Source organism: Neolamprologus brichardi, chromosome 20 (assembly GCF_056152115.1).
Source record: "Neolamprologus brichardi isolate AB-2024 chromosome 20, ASM5615211v1, whole genome shotgun sequence".
NCBI classification, from domain to species: Eukaryota; Metazoa; Chordata; class Actinopteri; order Cichliformes; family Cichlidae; genus Neolamprologus; species Neolamprologus brichardi.
Genome location: NC_142123.1, coordinates 34,018,187 through 34,038,807, shown reverse-complemented (window position 1 = coordinate 34,038,807; position 20,621 = coordinate 34,018,187). Strand labels below are relative to the sequence as shown.

Sequence of the window (20,621 nt, the reverse complement as noted above, 5' to 3'; positions counted from 1 at the left end):
ACAATCAATAATTAAAGGAGTATTTGAATTATAATTTTGCTGAAAATTACATGTCACCTATCAACCAGCTGTACAAGACAAAAAGAAATAAATGAAAATTGCCTTTTGGATTGGTTGCTGGTTGCTAGCTGCTGTGTTTTATCACAATTTCATTCTAGAGTGGATCACATCAGATAATTGTTCTTCAGCTGCCCTTTCTTCATCGCACCTTTCAGCAGCTCCAGTAGTCGACCAGCCTCCCTTCATGCTGCCTTGATCTTGGCTTCTAGTCTCCGTCTCCTGCTCGTGTAGATGAGAGCCGAGCATCTCAACGATGATCAGCTGCTTTCAGTTATGGTCACAAACACGCACACACACAGGTATATATACATTTTGCATAAAAATGAGAAAATCCTTTGGGGTTTTGTTTCACTCTTACATTCTGAACTTTTAATAAAGAATCATTCGGGGGACTGAAACCTGAAAAGTGTTTTCCTCTAACCGTGTAGAAGTGCTGGATCTCTATTATTACCATTGTATAGCATATCTGCTGTGCATCTTGCCTCAGATGTCGAGTGTGATCACACCGTGTTGCTCTCCCACACAGCCTGCAGATCTGCAGCCTACACACTGATCAGGGTTCAGAGGTGGGTCTGTATTAGCAAACAGTAGATAAGCGACGGACCAGCAGCAACTTCTCTGAAAGCACGGAGGGCAGGGGAGGACACCTCGGCCTCCGCACACACAGAGGCATGTTCACATGTGCAGTACAGGTGTGCGGGGATGAAGCTACAAGCTTTTATACAACGTATTTAACCTTGAAACATTTGCAGTGTGAAGTGTTGTATGTTTTATGACGGACTGTGGCTCAGAATACTGAACCTTAACAAACCTTAACAAAAGAAAGTGTTGCGTGTGTGACCTTGAGGTCTTTCATGGCCGCACAGTTCACAGAATCTGGGCTCTATGTAGGCGGATTTCAGTTCTTTGGACTTGGACTTCACCGAGCCTCGAGTTTTAAACAGAATTATCATCAGTGTGCTTTTGGACCAAACAGTGTTTGGGTTACCATTCATATACTACTTGGCAATAGATTGGGCCTGCACCACAATCAGAGATTAACTTGTTACCCTGTTTTCTGTAGATTTCTGGACTCACAAAGCTGACTTCTAAAGAGCAGATTATCATGAAGGTTTATGGTGCATGGCTGACCTGCTTCACAGGTTCAGGTAATACAGTGACAGAAGTCTTCAGACCAGGCACGAAGCAAACTTGTTGGACACAGACAGTTTTTGTACTTTTACTTTGTACATCATCACAGGGAGTTTCAAATGTTACAGTCGAGACGGGAATGACCAGAATGTGCTGTTTGCATGAGATTCTCCGTGACCGTCTCAGCAACAGCGTGATACGTAGTCAATGTCACCAGCAGCCCTCAATGGAAGAGCCGATCCAGAAGCGACAACTGCAATGGTTTGGCCATGTCTGCCACATGAGTAACCATCGCCTGCAGCGCCCCGCCCACTGAAGAGTCAAGCACGATGCGCCCAAGAAGACTTGGGTCGAGCAAACTGAAGACTATCTTAAACAACGATGTCTAACCCTCGAGCAAGCAAAGGTCAAGGCCAGAGATCACAAGGCCTGGAAGTGCATCGCTGACCAAGATGGAAACCCTACGGCAGCGGTCCCCAACCCCCGGGCCTCGGACCGGTACCGGTCCGTGAGTCGTTTGGTACCGGGCCGCGAGAGTTGAGGTTCAGGTGTGAAATGTATGGGTTTTTTTAGGGTTTTTATCGCTTTTCAGCGTTATTTTGTTATCATTTTTATCGTTTACTCTGTTTTCCTGGGTCTTTTCACGTGTGTTATGAATAAATCCTCTTTTTTTGGTACCGGTACTAGTTTTATTTTGTTGTATTTATCCGCGACACCTTAAAGGCCGGTCCGTGAAAATATTGTCGGGCATAAACCGGTCCGTGGCGCAAAAAAGGTTGGAGACCGCTGCCCTACGGGACCCACAGTCACGACCTCCCCTGCTGACCAACAGTTGGGGACAAAAGAAGAAGAAGAAGAAAAGATGTCTAACACACTGTAAACATTTGAATTTCTGCTGCAATGATGGCTGTCTGAACAGGGAGTCTGTGGGGACTGACTCAGGTTTGACTGATAGGAGGAACTTGGATTGTGTTACAGGTCGGCTCAGAAAGCTGCTTATTCAAAAACCTCTTTAAGTAACCAATTCAAGTTTTTTAGGACTGAAAAAGACACAAAAATGTGCTGATGTGACAAAAGGTTGAAAACATTTAGAGCTGTAGCTGTTCTTCTGTACGGACAGTGTATATGTACACACATGATATACACAGCTTCATTTGACATTCGCCCACGCAGCCAACCGTGCAAACATCAATCTGTACAGAAATGCATGTATACACTGAAGCTAGCCGCGGGGATAATCACAGCTCTGATGCTCCTTTGCTGCCTCTTCAAGACACCGCACACGCAAACACTGTAACGTATAAGCACATTACACACCTACACACACAACAACATAACTGTATAAATCATGGCATTACAATCCACACACACACCTCATCCTCCCACTGATCACTCCAACTAATTATACTTTGCTGAACTCTCTGCTGTTATAAATATGTGCAGAGGAGGACAGAGAGCAGCGCCGAGTTTCTGAGGGATGAAACTGATAATGATCGTTGTTATAATAATAATGAAGCTCCTTTGAGTTCATAGTAAGCCTAGCTGGTATTCATATAAAATATATAGTAGTAGGCAAAGCTTTTGACAGGCGTTCATTTCATCACAGTAAAAAAACACTTTCAGACTGATCTGAGTAACGATTTAATGTCAAGTCTTACAGAATATCTGATGTTTATCAGCGTCAGTCACGGCTACGCTGAGCTAAGCAGCACCATGAGCACAGGCTGTTGTAAAGATTCATCATGTATGAATGTTTACAGGCTGTTGTAACACTTTACACTGGGAACATGAATCATAGCTATCTCCATAGGAGCAAAGAGAAAAGCTTTCGACTAAGAATTAAGTCATGAGACTCTGAGAGAAGACGCTGGTGTTTCTGTGAGAGAGCCAAGAGTGAAAGTGGACTCATCACCCACTGATTCCACATGTCAAAGCCTCGACTTTAGCGCTCCGGCCTGCCGCTCGTTGGTTTGAGACCGTGATTGGATGAGAGGACGTCAGGTTTGTTTGCTGCTGATGCTTCTAGTTTTTGTGCTGGGCTAGTTTGGCTCGTACCTGTTCCTCGCTTCAGTTAAATACGCAGATACAAGAATGATACCAATCTTGTGCTGTTTTTCTTCCCACTAGAATGTGATCATTCACAAAATGCTACTGTTATAAATCTTTTGTAAAATATGAAACTTTTGCTGGTAGAACTCCTGCAGGTCTATGATGCCACACGTGTGCGCTCTCAGAGGACAGACTATAGATTTACTGTTGGAGAAGCTGCAGCTCTACAGAAGTCAGATTCTTTTTTTTAACTTGTTTTCTCTGCACTGACCTTGAAAACAATCTTGGAAACATGGAAACATGCAGTAAGGCTGGATCTCGGTTTGGTCCGTGTGCTCAAATCTATCGATTCCCATAGAGAAATATGTTCTTTCCAATCAGCTTTTACAGAGAGAGTAGGAGGGAGGCAGAGCAGAACACAGAGGAGGAGGAGGGTTATGAAAAGATCCAAACATGGAGGATGGAGGAGCAGAATGATGGTGAGGTGAACGGTTGTAACAACTCGTTACAGAAGAAAACAAATGTTTGCTTGTTTCCATCCAGACTACAGTGTTTAACATTGATGTTTCAGTTGGGTTATTGGTTACAGTTACCTTATCCTGGTGGAAAATCACATCTGGGGCATTCTGTAAAAGAATACAAATCTTAATCTTGATGTTTTCTACATTACTGTAGCTGCACAGAAGTCTTTATGATGGTTATTAGTATTTGGCAGCAGGATATAGTTGTGCACTCTACCTCAAAGACAAATGGTGATGCAATATGATATTAAACCTTAAGATGTTAAAATATTAGCATTTATTTGTGACACCAACAGTGCAGCACTAAAATGCTTTCTGTGCATTAAAAAACATTTAAAAAAACAACCGAATGGTAGCATGGGTGATGGAACACACCAATAGGAGGTAGAGGGGCCGGAAGCTGAGCAGGAAGGGGCTGCAGCAGGTGCAGCAGCAGAGGTGCATGCAGGACTGATTAATCGAGCCATCAGAGAGTGTCACAAAGCCAGGAGGTCTCACTCTGGTGCGTTTTCACCCCCTCCTGGTTCTTAATGTTCAGCTTTGTGAGATTTTGCCCAAGTTTGGAACGAAACACAGAAAAGGTCTCAGAAGTTCAAAACATGAAGGGCTGACATGCTGGTGCCACAGTCTACATCCTGCTGACAGCTCCAAAGAAATGTTGACCAGCAACTGAGTTAAACTCAATGACTTTAAGGATGTCTATGTTTGGCAAATGACCAAAGTATTGTGTTGTCCTCCAAGTGGGCATAAACTATTGATTGACTGACACTAGCTATATTACCATGGTAACCCAGCCATTCAGTAATTTAATCAGCTGTGTTGGATCAAGGACACATCTAAAACCTGCAGGACAGCGGTCCCTGAGGCCTGGAGTTGGACCCCCTGTGTTAGTGCATGTGAGGACAATCAAAGCAGCCAGTCAGCCAAAGCTGAAGCCTTCCCTGCATTCAGTATGAGCCATTAAAAAAAACCTCAGGTACAGTTTAACACGAGTCTGTGGAGACGGACTCAGTTTGGAGTCAACCTCAAGCAGCCATCACAGGAACTGCAGGCACGCGCGCCTTCGCCTTATCTTAATGCTTCCGCCTGCTTTTACCGACAGAGTGGTGCATCCTGTTGGATGTGGAGGATCTTTTGCTCCGTCTGCGGCCACAGCTCCCAGCAGCGGATCGCGGTGACAGAGAGTGTGTGTCTGTGTGTGTGAGATGGGGATTATTCTCATTTCACAGCAGAGGACAGAGGACGAGGTGAGTTATTCTCCTTCATGAACCTTTGCGTAAAGGCGACTGTGTGTGTGTGTGTGTGTGTCGGCTGTGATGGACCGTGCGCGCGCGTGCGTATTTTCTGCCGTGTATGAATAACCGCAGACATCAGAGAGCGTCAACTTTTCATTTTGGTGCTTTATTAAAAACAGTTTTGTCAGCTCTGCTGTCACGTTTGAGCGCTCGTGCTGTCATCGTTAATTAGCGCTGGCGGTTAATTGGTTTTCCTGTCACATAGCGTGAAAAGAGCGCGCGCAGAATGAGACCATAACCGAAAACATTGTCCCGATCTCCGCGGAGACGCTCAGAATCTGCGATCCGCTGTATCGATCCTCTGAATCATGTCAGCAGCCTGCAGGCCTGAATCAGCCTGTACACGAGTCCAGTGAAATCCTCACTGTGATGCGTGTGAACTGACCCTGCGCTATTAAGTGTGGGCCTTTTATTCAAATTACATATGATTTTATAGATGTCGCAAACTGTGCCAGCGCAGCTTAACTGCAGCCACCGAGCTAAAGAACCATGGTGTCTCTAATCTTCTTATCTCAGGTTATTATTTAATGTCATAGCTGTTATGTGCCGCTTCTGTCATTTATTTATGTAAGGCAGGATTAGTGAAAACCGAAACGTGGTGCAGGCCTGAGGGGTCAGAGGCTGCTGCTGACCAAAATGAGGAAAAGTCGACTGTAATGAGAGATGAAAGACCACAAGGACACATGAACCAAATATGAAGAAGGATCAAATCTGACTGGAAAGACCATAGACTGTATATGAAGGATGGACATAGGCACTGTGAATGAGGTTCTGTTTTGAGGCTAATGTGAAATATGTGCTGCAGCTCCAGAAGGTGGGAAACACTGTAATCACATCTGTTTCCATGTTCCTACAGTTGAATAGTTTTCACTGTTAACTCAGATTTGTGTCTGTGGGCTGTTTTTCATTGCTGCCAGATTAGTGGTAACACTTAGATAAGCCAATAAGAGAAAGTGTTTTTGTATGTTATTGTTAGCTGGTATTTACTGGAGTAGCGGATACACATTTACATACTGTCATCATAGGCGTGACTGTTCTGCTGAACTGTTCCTTTCACCGATCAGATGATTGTACAGCAAACATCCTTAATGGCTTTAAAATGCATGAATTTGGTTCAAGTTTGAAATTAATTGTATTTTGAGGTAATGAACTCTTAAATCCAGCTGTGATGTGTGTTTGGGATCATTGTCCTGTTGGAGCACCTAACTGTGCAAGTTTCATCATTCTGTCCACTTTGTGTAATGCACCAATACCACAGACAGCAAAGCCGGAGCTTGACACTACCACCACCATGCTCGACAGTTGTACGCTCTACAATCATTCCACTCTAGAAAAGGAACAATTTAAAAAAAAGATTAAAAGGCAAAAATTACTCTGACATTAATGCACAAGTTACTGATTAATATCTCCAGCACAGTGTTTATGGTTCCTTCACTACACATAATACCAGAGACAAACATAGACTGTATATGAATGATGAACACATCTGACGTTACCCGATGGTTAGTGAATTCTTGTTGTGAAGACTGAGCTGAGCTGTCAATGAGAATGGGCTGCTCTATCTGCCCTTCTCACGCTAATAGGAGCACCATTAGCAGCCTCAAACTAGTGATTTAGCCATGTGGTCCCCAACCCCCGGGCCACGGACCAGTACCAGTCCATGAGTCGTTTGGTAACGGGCCGCAAGAGTTGAGGCTCGGGTGTGAAATTTATGGTTTTCAAGGTTTTTATTGTGTTTTTTATATCGTTAATTTGGTTTCCCTGGGTCTTTTGCCGTGTGTCATGAATAAATCTCCTTTTTTCGGTACAGATACTGGTTTTATTTTGTTGCATTTATCCGCGACACCTTAAAGGCGGGTCCGTGAAAATATTGTCGGACATAAACCGGTCCGTGGCGCAAAAAAGGTTGGACTGCTGATGTAGCCCATATTAATCAGGAAAGTGTTCACTGGGTGTGTTCAGTGCAGCAGAGGAGTCGCCCCCTGCTGGCAGAATGCAGGTTTAAGGCATTTCTACAAGTGATTTCATGCACAGTCGACAAGAGAAACACCTGTTGTTAAATATCAGACATTTTTAAAAGTGACCTGTTATTGCAGTGAGTAAATAACCACCAGATCTAAAACAAGGCCATTAACCAACAACAGGTCATGAGTAAACCATGTAGGGTTAGGGTTAGCTCGCGTTTTAGCCACATGCTAAATTTTAGACTTATTGTAGAAACTAAAAGATGCTAACTATCAGATCAAGTCTTTAACATGCTCTTGGCTACAATATTCATCAAAAGGAACAAATAGGTGAAAATTCCATATAAAAGAGCAGATGTGAACTCTGACATGTAACTGTCGAGCATGAGATGCTAAAGGTTAATTTAGCACACCTGGGTCCACCAGCTAAGTTTTTATTTCTTGCATTCTTATCAAGGATGGATAGATTTATTGCACTTGGTCCTTGGACCGCAGCACTGTCACAGTATTATTAAAATATGCAGGAACTACAGAGCTGCATTCAGCCTCTAACACCCTCTGTGATATCGGTGCAATGATTCTGGTCGTGCGGTAAACCAGCGCTTGCAGCTGATGTGTTTTCTGCATGTGTCGCTGTTTGACGGTGCACATTTTCCCTCTCTTCTACCTACACATACTCTTCCTCCCTCCTTTCTCCCTCTCTACGGTTTCTACCTCCTCCCTCCATCCATCCATCCATCCATCCATCCATCCATCCAAGCAGCCTTTCTGGACACAACACCTCCCCCTCCTTCCTCCTCCTCTTTCTACAGCAACATAGCAGAGGATTAGAAGAAACTAATACTTCATCGGTGACATTAACCAAAGCTTCATCTGTTCACACGCTCACGCGGACAAAGAGGGGAGATCATCAGCGCCGCAGCAGCGGATCCCTCGGCTGTCAGACGCAGAGGAATGATAATTAGAAAGAGATTGACTCGGCAGCAAGAAGAGGAGAGGACCCGGCCTGCGAGGCGAGGAATACGTGAAGACGGAGAGCGAGAACAGAAGGAGGGATTGAAGTGATCGTAATCTGGTGAAGAGGAAAAAGAAGAGAGCGAAACCTCGGAGCATCAGCAGCACTTCTTTTTTTTTTTCTGAGAGAGATGATGGTGACAGCAGCGTCAGCGAAGGAGGGGAGAGAGGGATGAGCTTGGATCAATAATCCTCCCTCCTCCTCCTCCACCTTCATCCCTCCATCACCTCTGCAGGAGCCGCTGAAACCTGTGAGACTCCTTTTTGTTTTTGTTTTTTTCTGGATGCTGCATCGTGTGTGTGTGTGTGTGTGTGTGTCAGTGAGTGTGCGCTCTCATATGTGTGTCATGTGCATGTAGCTGTCGACTATATAGGCCACACAGACCATTATTGTGTGTGTGTGTGGCCTGTTTTTTAACTGTGCATATGTTGCACATGTTCGTGTGTATGTTTGCATGTGCTTCACGTGTGTGTGCGCGTGCAAGTGGAATGAGGCTGTTGTATGTGAAATGTGTGGGTTGTAAGAACTTGTGTGTTTGTGGCAAATAACATGACTGAAAGTGGCCAATTAAAATAGTCCCGCTGCTGTTAAATAAGATCGAAATTATGTAAAAGATCATAGAGGAAAAAGGGTTCAGGCCGCCCACACACCGATGAATTGTGTGCACATGCAGAGCAAAGAGTGAAGATTGATTTCAGTGTAAGATTTAGAACTCAGAAATAGGATTATGTCACACAGTAAATGACTGTTTTTCTGCTATTTCTTAAGCATTTCCCCATGAAACCAAGATCTATGGAAATACTTAAAATTCATCAGCGATTTTAGAAACTGTAGTTTAACGAGATCAGTCTGGGTTCCCGTACCTCCACCAAGGCTGAGCATTTCCTCCATGTCCGGCGTGAATGGATCCAGATTAGACCATTAAAAGTTAAAATTTGAAAAAATGCCTGAATCTACTTCCCATAATTCTGTTGTACATGTACAATAACAATAAAGGTCTATTTCTGATCCTACTTTAGGCAAAGCCTCACTTCTAGAAACATGTCGTCCATGTCAGTCTTGAACATTTGGAGATTTCTTTCTGAAAACCCAACAAATTGAACCAATCCTGTGATCTCCATGGTGAAGGCAGGAAAAATAAAATTCAGAGCAGCTGATACCATAACACCCTGATTTCATCTGATGACGCACTGCCAGGCCGGGTTAGTTCTTGGATGAGGGGCTGCCTGGAAATACCAGGTGCTGTTATAGGCTGGCAACCTGTCCAGGTGTACACCACCCAGCCCCACCGCAGCGCTGTGATGGAAATAAATGTAATGAATTACATTTCTGTATGTTCATGTAGTTCACCGTCCACCAATAAAACAGGTTGTTTCCACTTGTTGAGACTCTCGTCAACCATAGTTAAAAATTCTTCTACAGCAAAGATTTATAACGAGCACGTAGGTCGTGATGGTGCGCGGTTCTTGACTTACATTGTGAAGCATCTTGTAAACCAGCGCTATATAAACTTCATTAAATTGAGTTGCAGAAACACAGAGAGCTACAATCATGGTAATTGTGCCACCATCAGTGCTAACTGTATATCCTCCTCCTGCTGGTCATGAGTAGGCCTGCACCACCCATACGACACGTAGCCGGCCTTGTTATTTGCAGAAAAACACAGTTTAAAACGCAACAAGTGCTGCAACAGTAAAAGTAACACAAACCTTAGTGCACTCTCTTACACCAGACTCAAAATACAAACTGTATCTGGGTATTGTAAGGCGCTTGGAAAGGAAAGTGTCTCATCCGAGAAGCTTCTTCAACACACTGAAGAAGCTGAGAGGTGAAACATCTTCAAGAAACTTAAAGAAGTCCAGATGCTTTTCTTTCCAAGCTCCTTAGACTACGATGACCTGGATGACTGAGAACCTTCACAGACTTCTTCTTTTTTCAGCTTCTCCCTTTAGGGGTTGCCAAAGCAGATCATCTACTCATCCTATCCTCTAGCATCGTCTGTCACACCAACTCTCTGCACGACATCCATGAATCTTCTCTGTGATCCTCTTTTTCCTCCTGCCTGGCAGCTCTATCTGAAACGTCCTTTGTCCAGTATATCCAAAGTCCACCTCTGCAGCTTTCTGCTTTAATATGGTCAAACTGTATCCAGGTCTATAGTGCAGCATCTTTCACGAGGATGGATTACCCCTCTTGTTGTGTCTACCAGACGTTTGCAAACCCATGTTTAGATGTTTTAACTGTGTAGCACCACGTGGGGCAGTGTGGGAAACATGTGGAAAGGTAATGTGGTCTCCTCTAATGTTTGTGCTGCTCATGTTTTAGCTTGGCTCCTGTGCAGAGAAAACAGACGTTATAATAAACAAAGAACAAAGAGAAGCTATCCACCGCGTGTTGTGTTTGGAGACACGCTGCTGGTTTTTCGAAGTCACTAAATCTCTCAAGCTTCTGTGAAGGTTGAGTTGATGTAGGAGGTTTGACAAATGGAAACCTCAGACAAATGGAGAAAATGCATCCCCAGATTTTTTTATAAAATCTGAAAAAGTCATTGTAATTCACTTAAGCCTGCAATAAGTGATTGTTTTGACCACTTGGGTTCAGCATTTGTGGATGCAATACAAACGGCGCCAAGAAAGACAATGTGGGGATGCAATTAGTTAATGTTACAGTGGTACTCAAAAAGAAGAGTGGCTGGAGATCGCCGCACAACTAAAATTACTGAATTTGAAATGGTTACTCTGAAGAAAGAGACAGTCTGTGACAATTTACAGCCATTTGCTTCAAGCAACTTTGCATAAAGATGGCAAAAAACAGCAATAAGAGTCTAATCCAGGGGTGGGCAACTCCAGGCCTCGAGGGCCGGTGTCCTGCAGGTTTTAGATCTTACCTTGGGTCAACACACCTGAATCACATGATTAGTTCATTACCAGGCCTCTGGAGAACTGCAGGACATGTTGAGGAGCTAATTTATCCATTTAAATCAGCTGTGTTGGTTCAAGGACACATCTAAAACCTGCAGGACACCGGCCCTCGAGGCCTGGAGTTGCCCACCCCGGTCTAATCAGATAGCAAAGGAATGTTGCCAAGTACATGGAAAGGCACTCACCTGCATGTACAGGAATTCTCCATAATATATTATATTCAGAGTCCAGCAAGAACATCATAGACAACGTAGTTGCTGCAGGAAAACAGTTTAACTGCAAAGTTCCACGAGCAACTTTTCTTTTATACAGAATATATTACCAGAATACAGCCAGTGGGTGACCAGTTGAATGAAGTCCCCTGTTGACGAGTTGTTTTCATTGGCTGAGAGTGAGTCAGTCTGATTGTTTGGAGGTTGTTTCCCACCTGTTAAAATGGACCCCCAGGCCTCACCAACAGGCCGGGTGGCCGGGGTGTTCTGTTATTTTCAGGTCTTTACAATAAAAGGCACCTCGGGGTTGCTGTTGTTGTGATTTGGTGCCATATAAATAAAATAAAATTAGATGGTTAACCTGTACTCAACCAATTGGTTACCATGACTACTTTGTCAGTCACCAAATATAAAGACATTCAGCGCAATCACTGTGCATCCACAGATTGTTCCTGGTCGCATTGTTCCAGTGTGACTGAGGAATAAATGGATGCAAACTGTGATTGAAGTGAGTAACGATGGCCTGTGCTGGTTTACATCGAGGGACACGATTGGTTCTTCATCTGCTAAATGCAACACTGCAACACATCTGATCATTGGTCCGTTAATGAAGTCACCGTGTAAAAGAAGACTGCTTCTACTTTTTTGTTGTTAGTTTGTAAGCATTTATTCATCTTATAACCTCTGATGGACACTCAGAGAAGGATCTGCTGGGCTAACTAAGGATGATTGTTAATATGTTAGAGTAAGAAATTAGCCGTTTCAGATATCCTATGTTAGCTAATTAAACGAGTAATACCATCTGATCTTTCAGTAAGCTTGAAAAGTCTTCTGATGCAGCCTTTGTCCAGCCAGTGCCGAAGGCTTTAACAGTTTAGACGAAAGGGTTAAAGTGCAATTCCACCATCAACGTCTTTGTAAAGAAATGATTCAGGTGTTCATCATGAACTCGCGCCTCTTTAATTCCTTTGTCATCAACAGAAACAATGTCAGTTTTTGTCCTCAAAGTTCAGCTTCATATCAACGCTGATAACTGGCAGGAACAAACTTAAAACCTATTCAGTGTGAGTGAACAGTTACACACAGACGCTCTGTGTGGAGCAGACATAAAGCAGTGATGTGCAGAGAGAGAGAGAGAGGGATGGTGGTCAGTTAGTGAGCCATGAATAATTGAATGTGCTTAATGGGAAGGGATATAAAAACTGAAACTGTTTGGCCGCGCTGCAATAGAGACCAGAAGGCTGAGCGCTCGTGTGTGAGCATGTAGAGCTGTTCTTCTGAGGACCAGTGTGTCAGTGTGGACGTTGTTGGTTCCCACATGCCTTCAGGCTGTGTGAGGGTAATGCCTTGGCTTAGGGTTGGTTTAGGATCAGCTCTGCGTTTGGGTGGGAATTATGCAGTTAGTGGTCATTTTTAAGGTTGGAGTAAGAAGCTCCATGATGCCAGTAGATCAGGGAACACATCCACAAAACAGCCATGCAAACAAGGACGTTGGCTGTGATGGTGCAGTCCTTATGGCTGAAATGTCTTCTAAAGCACAGCAGTGACCCCAAGATCAATCTAGTATGAAGTGTTTAAAGTGCCATTACCCACAAATGCATTCAGATCATTTCAGTTTTCCTCTCTGTGCTGATTAGTGGGTGTTTTTAGCAGTTTGGTGTCACTAAACAGTCCAGTTGGTTAGTGACCGTGGTCACAGCAACTGTCTCAAAGACACCTCACTCACAGACCTACAGGTGGAACTTCTTTTTAATGTGAAGCAGCAGCACCTCGCTGGCCTTTTTAATGTCACGCCTTTTTGAATTACCTTGAAACTAATCGTTTCCATCATTAGGGGTGTGTCCACCTTAACTGACAGGTGGACATCATCGCAGGTAGCTATAGCCAGGAGCTGCATGCTGGACACCATCGCTCTTAATTGGAGTTATTGGAATGCAGTTTTTGTCCTGTCAGGTGATTTTCACCCACACAATAAATAATAATTTCCAAGGATCAGAAACAAATATAGTCAGCTGGTCATTTTTCCCACAGCCCTGCAGGGACACGATGCCTCCACCGAACAAGATTCACATGTCTAACGAACAGCTTTCCACTTCCTTTTATCGGATTTTTATTAATGATTTTCACTCATTTAAAGCTGCTATGATACCTCTTTTGGTTTTATGACACGCTGTGAGACATAAAAGACGAGTACTGTGTATTGTTGTAAACTTGTATTGTTGTGTAAGCCTTCAGTTTCAAGCGGCCCCTGAAAGCCTGAAATTAAGACTGAAGTGATATACGCTGCAGATGGTAATATCAGTTTACTCAGCAGCATTATCTTTTGTTTCCTCCCACTGTTATCAACACGCTGTTCTCAGCTTTTAAGCTTAGTGATTGGCTGCTTCTTGCTGAAATGTGTTGCTTATAACCAAACTGTGGAAGCTTGTGCTGTTCGAGCATGTTGTGTTTGTGTGTTTTAAATGTTGCTCTGATGCACAAAAAGAACAACGTAGAAGGTTAGCAGAAGATCTGAGTGAAAAGGAACGAGGTGGATGAAGACAGATGAGCGATAGTGTAGGAGCAGAGGCCGATGGTGTGTGTGATCATTTTTCGTGTCTGTCACAACTGAGACGGAGCATGTCATTGGTATTTATGGGCTGAGAGCCCTCACACTCTTTGCAACTGTTCTGTCAGAGAGCAGGAAGGGCCGGAGATTTGAAAAGACAACAGATGGAGAAAAGAAAGATCAGGGAGAGAGCAGTGAAAGGAGGAAGCAAAAGAGAGAAGAGAGGAAATGATGAAAGGCGGACCAGAGAGCAGGTGATGAAAGAAGGACGAGAAACGACTGAGAGCATCAATGCTGGTGTTTCCTGCTGACTCTGCTTCTTATGTCTTTTCCCTTCTTTTCTTCTTTTACATGTAACGGCTGGATGACGGGAAGAAGGATCCAGAAGCGCCATCCAGCTGGATTATGGTGATGGCGGTGAAACCGAAATGTCTCGCAGCGTTCGGGAAGAACACCAATATTTAACATGACCTTTGACCTTTACCTATCACCTCCTGTGACAGAGCAACTGCAGGAAGACAGGCTGAGGCCTGCTGGTGAGTCCATGGACCAGGAGGAGGTGAAGCTCTGCTCTTCCATGCTCATTAGAAGATGATTTCCGACTGACGTTACACTTTTTGATTTGCGGAGCTTTGAGTTGCGTTGATTTCTACAACCTCAGTCCCAGGTCATATTAATGATGGCGAGTGTCTGAACTGAGCTAACATAACCATCTGCTGACTGTGAGATTTGGAAAATCAGCACATGGCTTCTGACCCCAGGATTATGAGACTCTGCAGCGAAGCCGATGCTTAGTCAACTCACAGTTCACGGCTCCAGTGGACCGTTGGTGGAAAAAATGACTGGTTTCACAATATCTCAATAGACTGGAGTCAGCAATGATAACATGCAATATCTTTAATAGAGAGGGGCAAGCAAGTCCCCTGTCAGCTGTGCTTTCCACACCTGCTTCTGGGAAACTGATGTTCTGATGTGCTGTATGGAGTGCAGAGTCCGGATTCAACTGATTCATTGAAAAACAGGAAGTTTAACGGACCGTTCTGACTGTCGGGCGAGACGAGGCAATCTCGCACTCTAACCCGTTCGTTCTGGTTTTAACTGTCATGGGTCTGAACCCCGGCAGGAGTACCTGACCGAACCAGGGAATGGTCGGCAGCTCAATAAAACTCTGTGTTTGGAGCACGCGAGGGCGAGGTCCATCTTGATCTCTGATTCAGAACTCGAAGAAGAAAAAGTCCTCTCCCCCCCACTTACCTCTGGTGGGGGGGAGGGTGAAGGGTACTTTTGTTTTGTTTAGGATTTATTTTTCACACAGTAGGCTTTAGGCTGTGGAGTTAGGCGACTCTGCTCTGTGTAACTTCAGATCCGGTCCAAGTTCTTCTTTGTCGTGTTAAGCTTCTTCTTTGCGTTCGGCCAGTTTGAGGGAGTTGTATCCTCGGCCCTGTGGCTTATTTGTGTCACCACTCTTTGAGTTAGCCTTTGGCTCTGCACTAGCAGTAGCTGTGACTCAGGCAGCATTTCATTCGGTGTGGAAGTTTAGCATTTAGACTCAGTGCTGCCTTGAATTGTATTACCTGGATCTAAACAACTGTGACAGCATTTAGGCTAAAAGTGACCGTTGTCCACTGGGCATTTCCATAGCTAGCCTGAGGTTCCCTAGCCATTAGCTTGAGTGCTACCTTTCAGACCTATTAGTCATGGATGCTAATCAGGGCCCAGGCCAGGGCAGTCCAGAAAGCCCTAACCGGGCTGTGGAGTATCTTCTTGAACTCAACAACATCATCGAAAGCCAGCAGAAACTTTTAGAAACGCAGCGGCGCCGAATTGAGGAGTTGGAGGTTCAGCTGGACCGGCTCAGCCAAGAGAACAAGGACCTCCGTTTGGACCGGCAGCCCGTCGTTCCTCCCCCACCTGCGCCTCCTCCCGAGCCTCCTCTCCCTCCTCCTCCGCCACCACCGCCGCCGGCTCAGACCACGTCGGCTTCCATTTCCACAAAGAATCACCATCACCACAACAGCCAGCACCAGGCTCCGGCACAGCCTCCCTGCTCCATCCCCCTCCACCACCAGCATCATCAGGTGCACCACCACTCCTCCACCCACCACTCCCACTCCTATAATAGCACCAACAGCACTGCTCCGACTCCAATTCCAGTTCCCTCTCCAACCTGCGCCCCAACACCTCACTCTGTACTGACCCAAATTCCAGCTCCGATCTCCTCTTCAGCCCCGGCTGCTCCTCCCCCACCTCCAATTCCACCCAGGGATCAGCCGCGAGCCCACAGCCGGCTGACCCGCATGCCCTCCACCAGCACTGGCACCAACACCAACTTTGTGGAGAAAGAGAAGGAAAGGCTGGAGCGCCTGCATAGAGCCAACGCTGCCAACAACCATCACGCCCACACCCTCCACCACCACAAATTGTAAGTTCCACTGTATTTTTACTACAAGCAGGGCCAAAGGTAGCACGAGAAGATGGCAAACCAGGCAAAGAGCTGACGGTAAAATGGTGAAAAGTGAAGTTCTTGAGATTCCTTTCATGGGGAAAAATAAGGGATGCCATATTGCCACAGTTATCCTGAGGGGGGTGCATCTCCCCCAGCACATCTCTTTGTGTCTGTACAGATCACCTTTTGCCTTTTCTTTGTGTAATAAATGCTTTCAAATCTTGCAGTAAAAATCTTTTAACTACTAGAGAACACGTATTGCACATGTTTTTATAATATGGCATCCTATCACCAAATTTTCAAACGTAACCTTGGCTTGAAGCCCGTCACTACATTGTCTGCTTTGCCAAAACTCGTGTAAATCTTTGGCTTTGATCGCTACTAACTTTGCTGCTTCTCTCACTCAGGTTTTGTGCAAGCGCTCTTGCTTAGTCTGACCAGGAAACATCTGTTTTGCTTGATTCCTCGCTGGTGCAGCGATGCGAGCAAGCTGAACAGGGTTTACTTTAAAGGACTCAAACAAGTATGAGAGGTGAAGTTTGCCACTCGAGCATTCCCTCCTCCAAACCAGAGAGGTTTGTGAGACAGTGTGATTGGTGGGTGTACCGGACTGATAAACATTCATCCTTTTATCAGCTAATAGAGCTGCGGAGTGAAAATTTTATATATTGCAGACAAGCGGGAGCGTGTGGGACTCCGGGGACAGATGAACTAAACAGCTACAAATCTCAAACACTGATAATTGGTGGAGCGACGACTCGAAAGCATTATGCAACCGATACTTTTGGAATAGGAGCGGTTGTTTGCTGAGAGGCCAGAAAGAAAACACTGTGTACTGTACTGATCACCATGGTAGCTTCCTCTTTTGATTTGTGCTCATATTTTGTTTTAATTTTGTCACCCTGAAGTTGTTTTTCGTTGGCTTGGATCGGCTTTGTTGCCTGGCAACACTGTCTTGCGCGCATCATATCAGGAAGTGTTGAATGACGGCTTCTCGCTGCCGTCTGTGACTTTCGTCTCCGGTGCTGTAGGCAACAGGATGCGGGCTTGCGGCTGTCCCGTGCGTCCATCGGGCACTTCCTTCGTAGCTGGTAACGCGGAAGCATTGGAAGCGCTGGCCATGGTGATCTCTGTTGCTATGCAACTGTGGAAAACCTGTTTGAAGGACAGCACTCTGGCTAACAGTTGAATGGTTTTCACCTCGCTCAGAGGAACATGGAGCATCGCCTTCTTCCCTCTGCAAGCACAGAGCAGCTGCAGGAGCGAGGCTCCCGTTAGACCTGCAGATATGAGGCTGGGGAAACGCAGTGATGACTCACGGAGAAAGATTTTATAGTACTATAGCTTTGTCTTATAAGCTCTCGTACGTGCAGCCATTGCACACAGAGGTTGATAGAGGGTGAGTCAGACTCTCAGATATGGGTTCGTGTGATTAATCAAAGTGCAGGGAAGAAAAAAATCCTTCTGAGCCCTGAGTCATGGGACGTTCAGGTGCAGCCGATATTGTGAGAAAAAGCCGACCTCAAGCTTGCAAATGATGTAACATGTGCAGAACAATGATGAAGTCTGACAGCAGCGGAGATAAGGCTGATTCGTTATGAAATCGCACAGCACAATCTGCTGCTCGCTGCCTCTTCGACTGACTGAGTGCGATCCAATAAATCCCACACTACACTGGGGTAGATTATGGCACAGAGGCATGACAGCATGTTGCAGAGCTGCCTACACTGGTTTCTGAGCGATTTCATTTAGGGCATGATGCAGCAAACTGCAAAACACCCTCACGCAGATTAATCCTGCAGCACCTTGGGCTGAAGCGGAGAGAAACACGAGCCACACTAGGAAGCAGTAAATACTGCACAACATGACGAAGCAGTTGAAATGTTTCAACTGATGAGAGCCCGACTGCATGCAGCAACTTCTGTCAGAGAGATTTTCTACGTGTCGGAGTCAATTTTCATTTACGGTCCTGCCAACAAATCTATCCGCAATGTGTCCTTGCTCCAAGATCAAACACCTGCACATCGACATAAACAGAAACGTACAGATCCAAGAAAGTCCGAAGTGTAAGTTGCATCAGTTATTTATCAGTTGCTTTGCACAGCCATACTAAGACAAAAATAAACCTCACCACAGCACATCACAGTTGGGCAACTGGAGAAATAGACCATTGATTGATCAAGTGCATCACCAGCTGGTTTTTTGTTCCCAAGCCTGGTTTATGTGGTTCTTCTGCAGAGCTGAGAGCCCGATATTATCGTGTTGAGCAAAAGTCAGGAGTCGGGCTAAACTGTACCTCTGCTGGGACATATTAGCTAATTGTTCTGGTATTTTATGCAAAGGAAGCATCAGCAAACCCCATTTGTTGGGCTAACGAGGCAGATTGGAAAACCTAATGCCTATTTGGCAGTACAGAAATAGTCAGCTGCACAGAGTTTGAGAGAACCTTGAATGGTTTTTATTAAAGATTGCTGAGGATTCTGTGAAGTCATCATCTTCTAGTGCAGCATGAAACGGTGGCCCCAAACATCTGTTCACATCTGGGCAGGGCCCGCATCTGAAGAAAAAGGCATGCACTTTGTAACTGCTTGGTTTACCCCTGGAGTACAGTATGCACGCTTGTGCGTTCTCAAATTAATGGAAAGACAATCTCGGCTGATGGTGATGTTTTATTTTCTGTGCATTAAGTATTAAGTAATATCAGTTGCCAGAGCTCACGCGATGAACTGTGAGGAGGCCGTAACCGTAATCACTGCTGTTCCATCCCATTGATCCACGAGGGAAGACTGATGGAGGACGGTTATGGTAATGAACAGAGAGAGTGATGTTGTTTCTGCAGTGTGGGTGTGGAGGAGTCACAGGAGTCAGATCTGTAGGATTCACATGGATGAAGAGAGGAGAAAGAAAAGAAACATAAAATGAAACGTGGATGTATCATCCTGCTCCCTCCTTTATTTAAAGATCTTTTGTTCTTGCTTTCTGACCCACCTCATTCTGCTATTAACCTGAGAATTGTACCTGGCTGATCTGGATGCTGACATGTGATTATGGGACTATTGCATATAAAGCCTAGTTTTAATGGGAGTCCTAATTGCCTCCGTTCTGCCTACGTTGTGATCAGATCTTGTTATCTAAATTGGGTAGGAGGAGCTAGCAGATGCACCGACAAACAATTGTTCGTCTCAGGTCAACGCGGTTTTTTCAAGGGCCACCGAGGAGCTTTGAAAATACTGACGCATGGGATTATACTTGCTTGTGGACCCACATGTGGACAGCTGTTGATACACAGATAGTAGTTGTTTCTCTCACAGTTTAAACGTCATTTGAAGGTAGGAATGAAAGTCAGGCCCTGATTTCCAGTCTTAAAGGTTGTTCAGACCAGAAACAAATCTGCTTGATTACAGCAAAAAGACGATGATTATTATTCGCTAACATGAGGAAGGCGCACGATGAGCCCACTGAAATAAAGACTTTGTATTGCTTTTTCAAAACTGCATTAAGTCTCCAGATGTGTGATGTGGACCTGACTGGCCTGGAGCATGAGGTCCACATCACAGCCATCATCTGCCGCTAACCACGAGCTAAACAGACAAAGATGAACATTACTATTCCTTCCACAGATTGAGACACATTATTTTAGATAGAACAGTAAGTGGACGGTAAATAGTACATTGCTTGGTACTTGGATAGCTCTTTTCCTCTCTGAGCACTCAAAGCACTTTTTACACCCTCTTTCACCCATTCATACAAACCCATACACAACACTTTATTCTATAGTTTTAAGTTTTCAAACTATCACAGTTTGAAAGTCTGTTGTTTGGTCCTGAGTGCTTGAAAACCGTACCATAGTTTATTTGTATAGCACTTTAAAAAACAATACATGGCTGACCAAAGTGCTGCACAACAGAAATATGAGGTACAATAACAATAATAAATACGATAAATAAATAACAGTAATAATAACAATAACAGTGTCAGTTACCCACTGAGTCAAAGGCCAGCGAATGAAAATGAGTTTTTAACCTGGATTTAAAAAAACACCACTGATGTAGATGAAGATCATTCCAAAGCTCGGTCTCCTCCAAGTTTCAGCCGTGGTTTCAGGACTGAGAGAAGCCAGCTGGACTTCTTTTGGTTCATGAAGACATTTTGCTTCTCGTCAAAGAGGCCTCTGCATTTCTAAACACCTGGGGCAGACAGTCCCAGGTGTTTAAGTGGCTATTTATGTCATGAAACCAGTGTCATGCATGTGAGTTGTTGTTATCACCAAGGTGAAAACCTCTGTAAGACACGCCCCACCTAATGTGAGCTACTGAGGTCACCTGGTTTGTCTGTGTAGGTTCTCGTGGTCATGGTATTCTGAGGAGCTTAGAAAGAAAGCGACTGGACGTCATTGTTAAGACGTTTCACCTCTCACCTGAAACGCTTCTTCAGTTCTAAAACCAAATGGTGGAGAGTC

The 20,621-nt window shown here is 44.7% G+C and overlaps 1 protein-coding gene across 6 annotated transcripts in view; it reads left to right on the top strand.

Annotated features, from left to right (window-relative positions):
* The first annotated feature begins 4,878 nt into the window (after window positions 1-4,878).
* The window catches only part of LOC102776246 (IQ motif and SEC7 domain-containing protein 1-like), a 165,214-nt gene continuing 149,471 nt past the window's right edge, over window positions 4,879-20,621 (top strand). Inside the window, exons 1-3 of one of the 6 annotated variants that reach the window (XM_087833932.1) lie at window positions 4,879-5,008; window positions 7,920-8,285; window positions 14,095-16,138. In XM_087833932.1, coding sequence (XP_087690058.1) covers window positions 15,414-16,138 — 725 coding nt within the window. In that variant the 5' untranslated portion in view covers window positions 4,879-5,008; window positions 7,920-8,285; window positions 14,095-15,413. Of the gene's footprint in view, window positions 5,009-7,780; window positions 8,286-14,091; window positions 16,139-20,621 lie in introns of all 6 variants that reach the window. The other 5 variants (XM_087833930.1, XM_087833934.1, XM_087833931.1 and 2 more) reach the window with 5 other exon arrangements.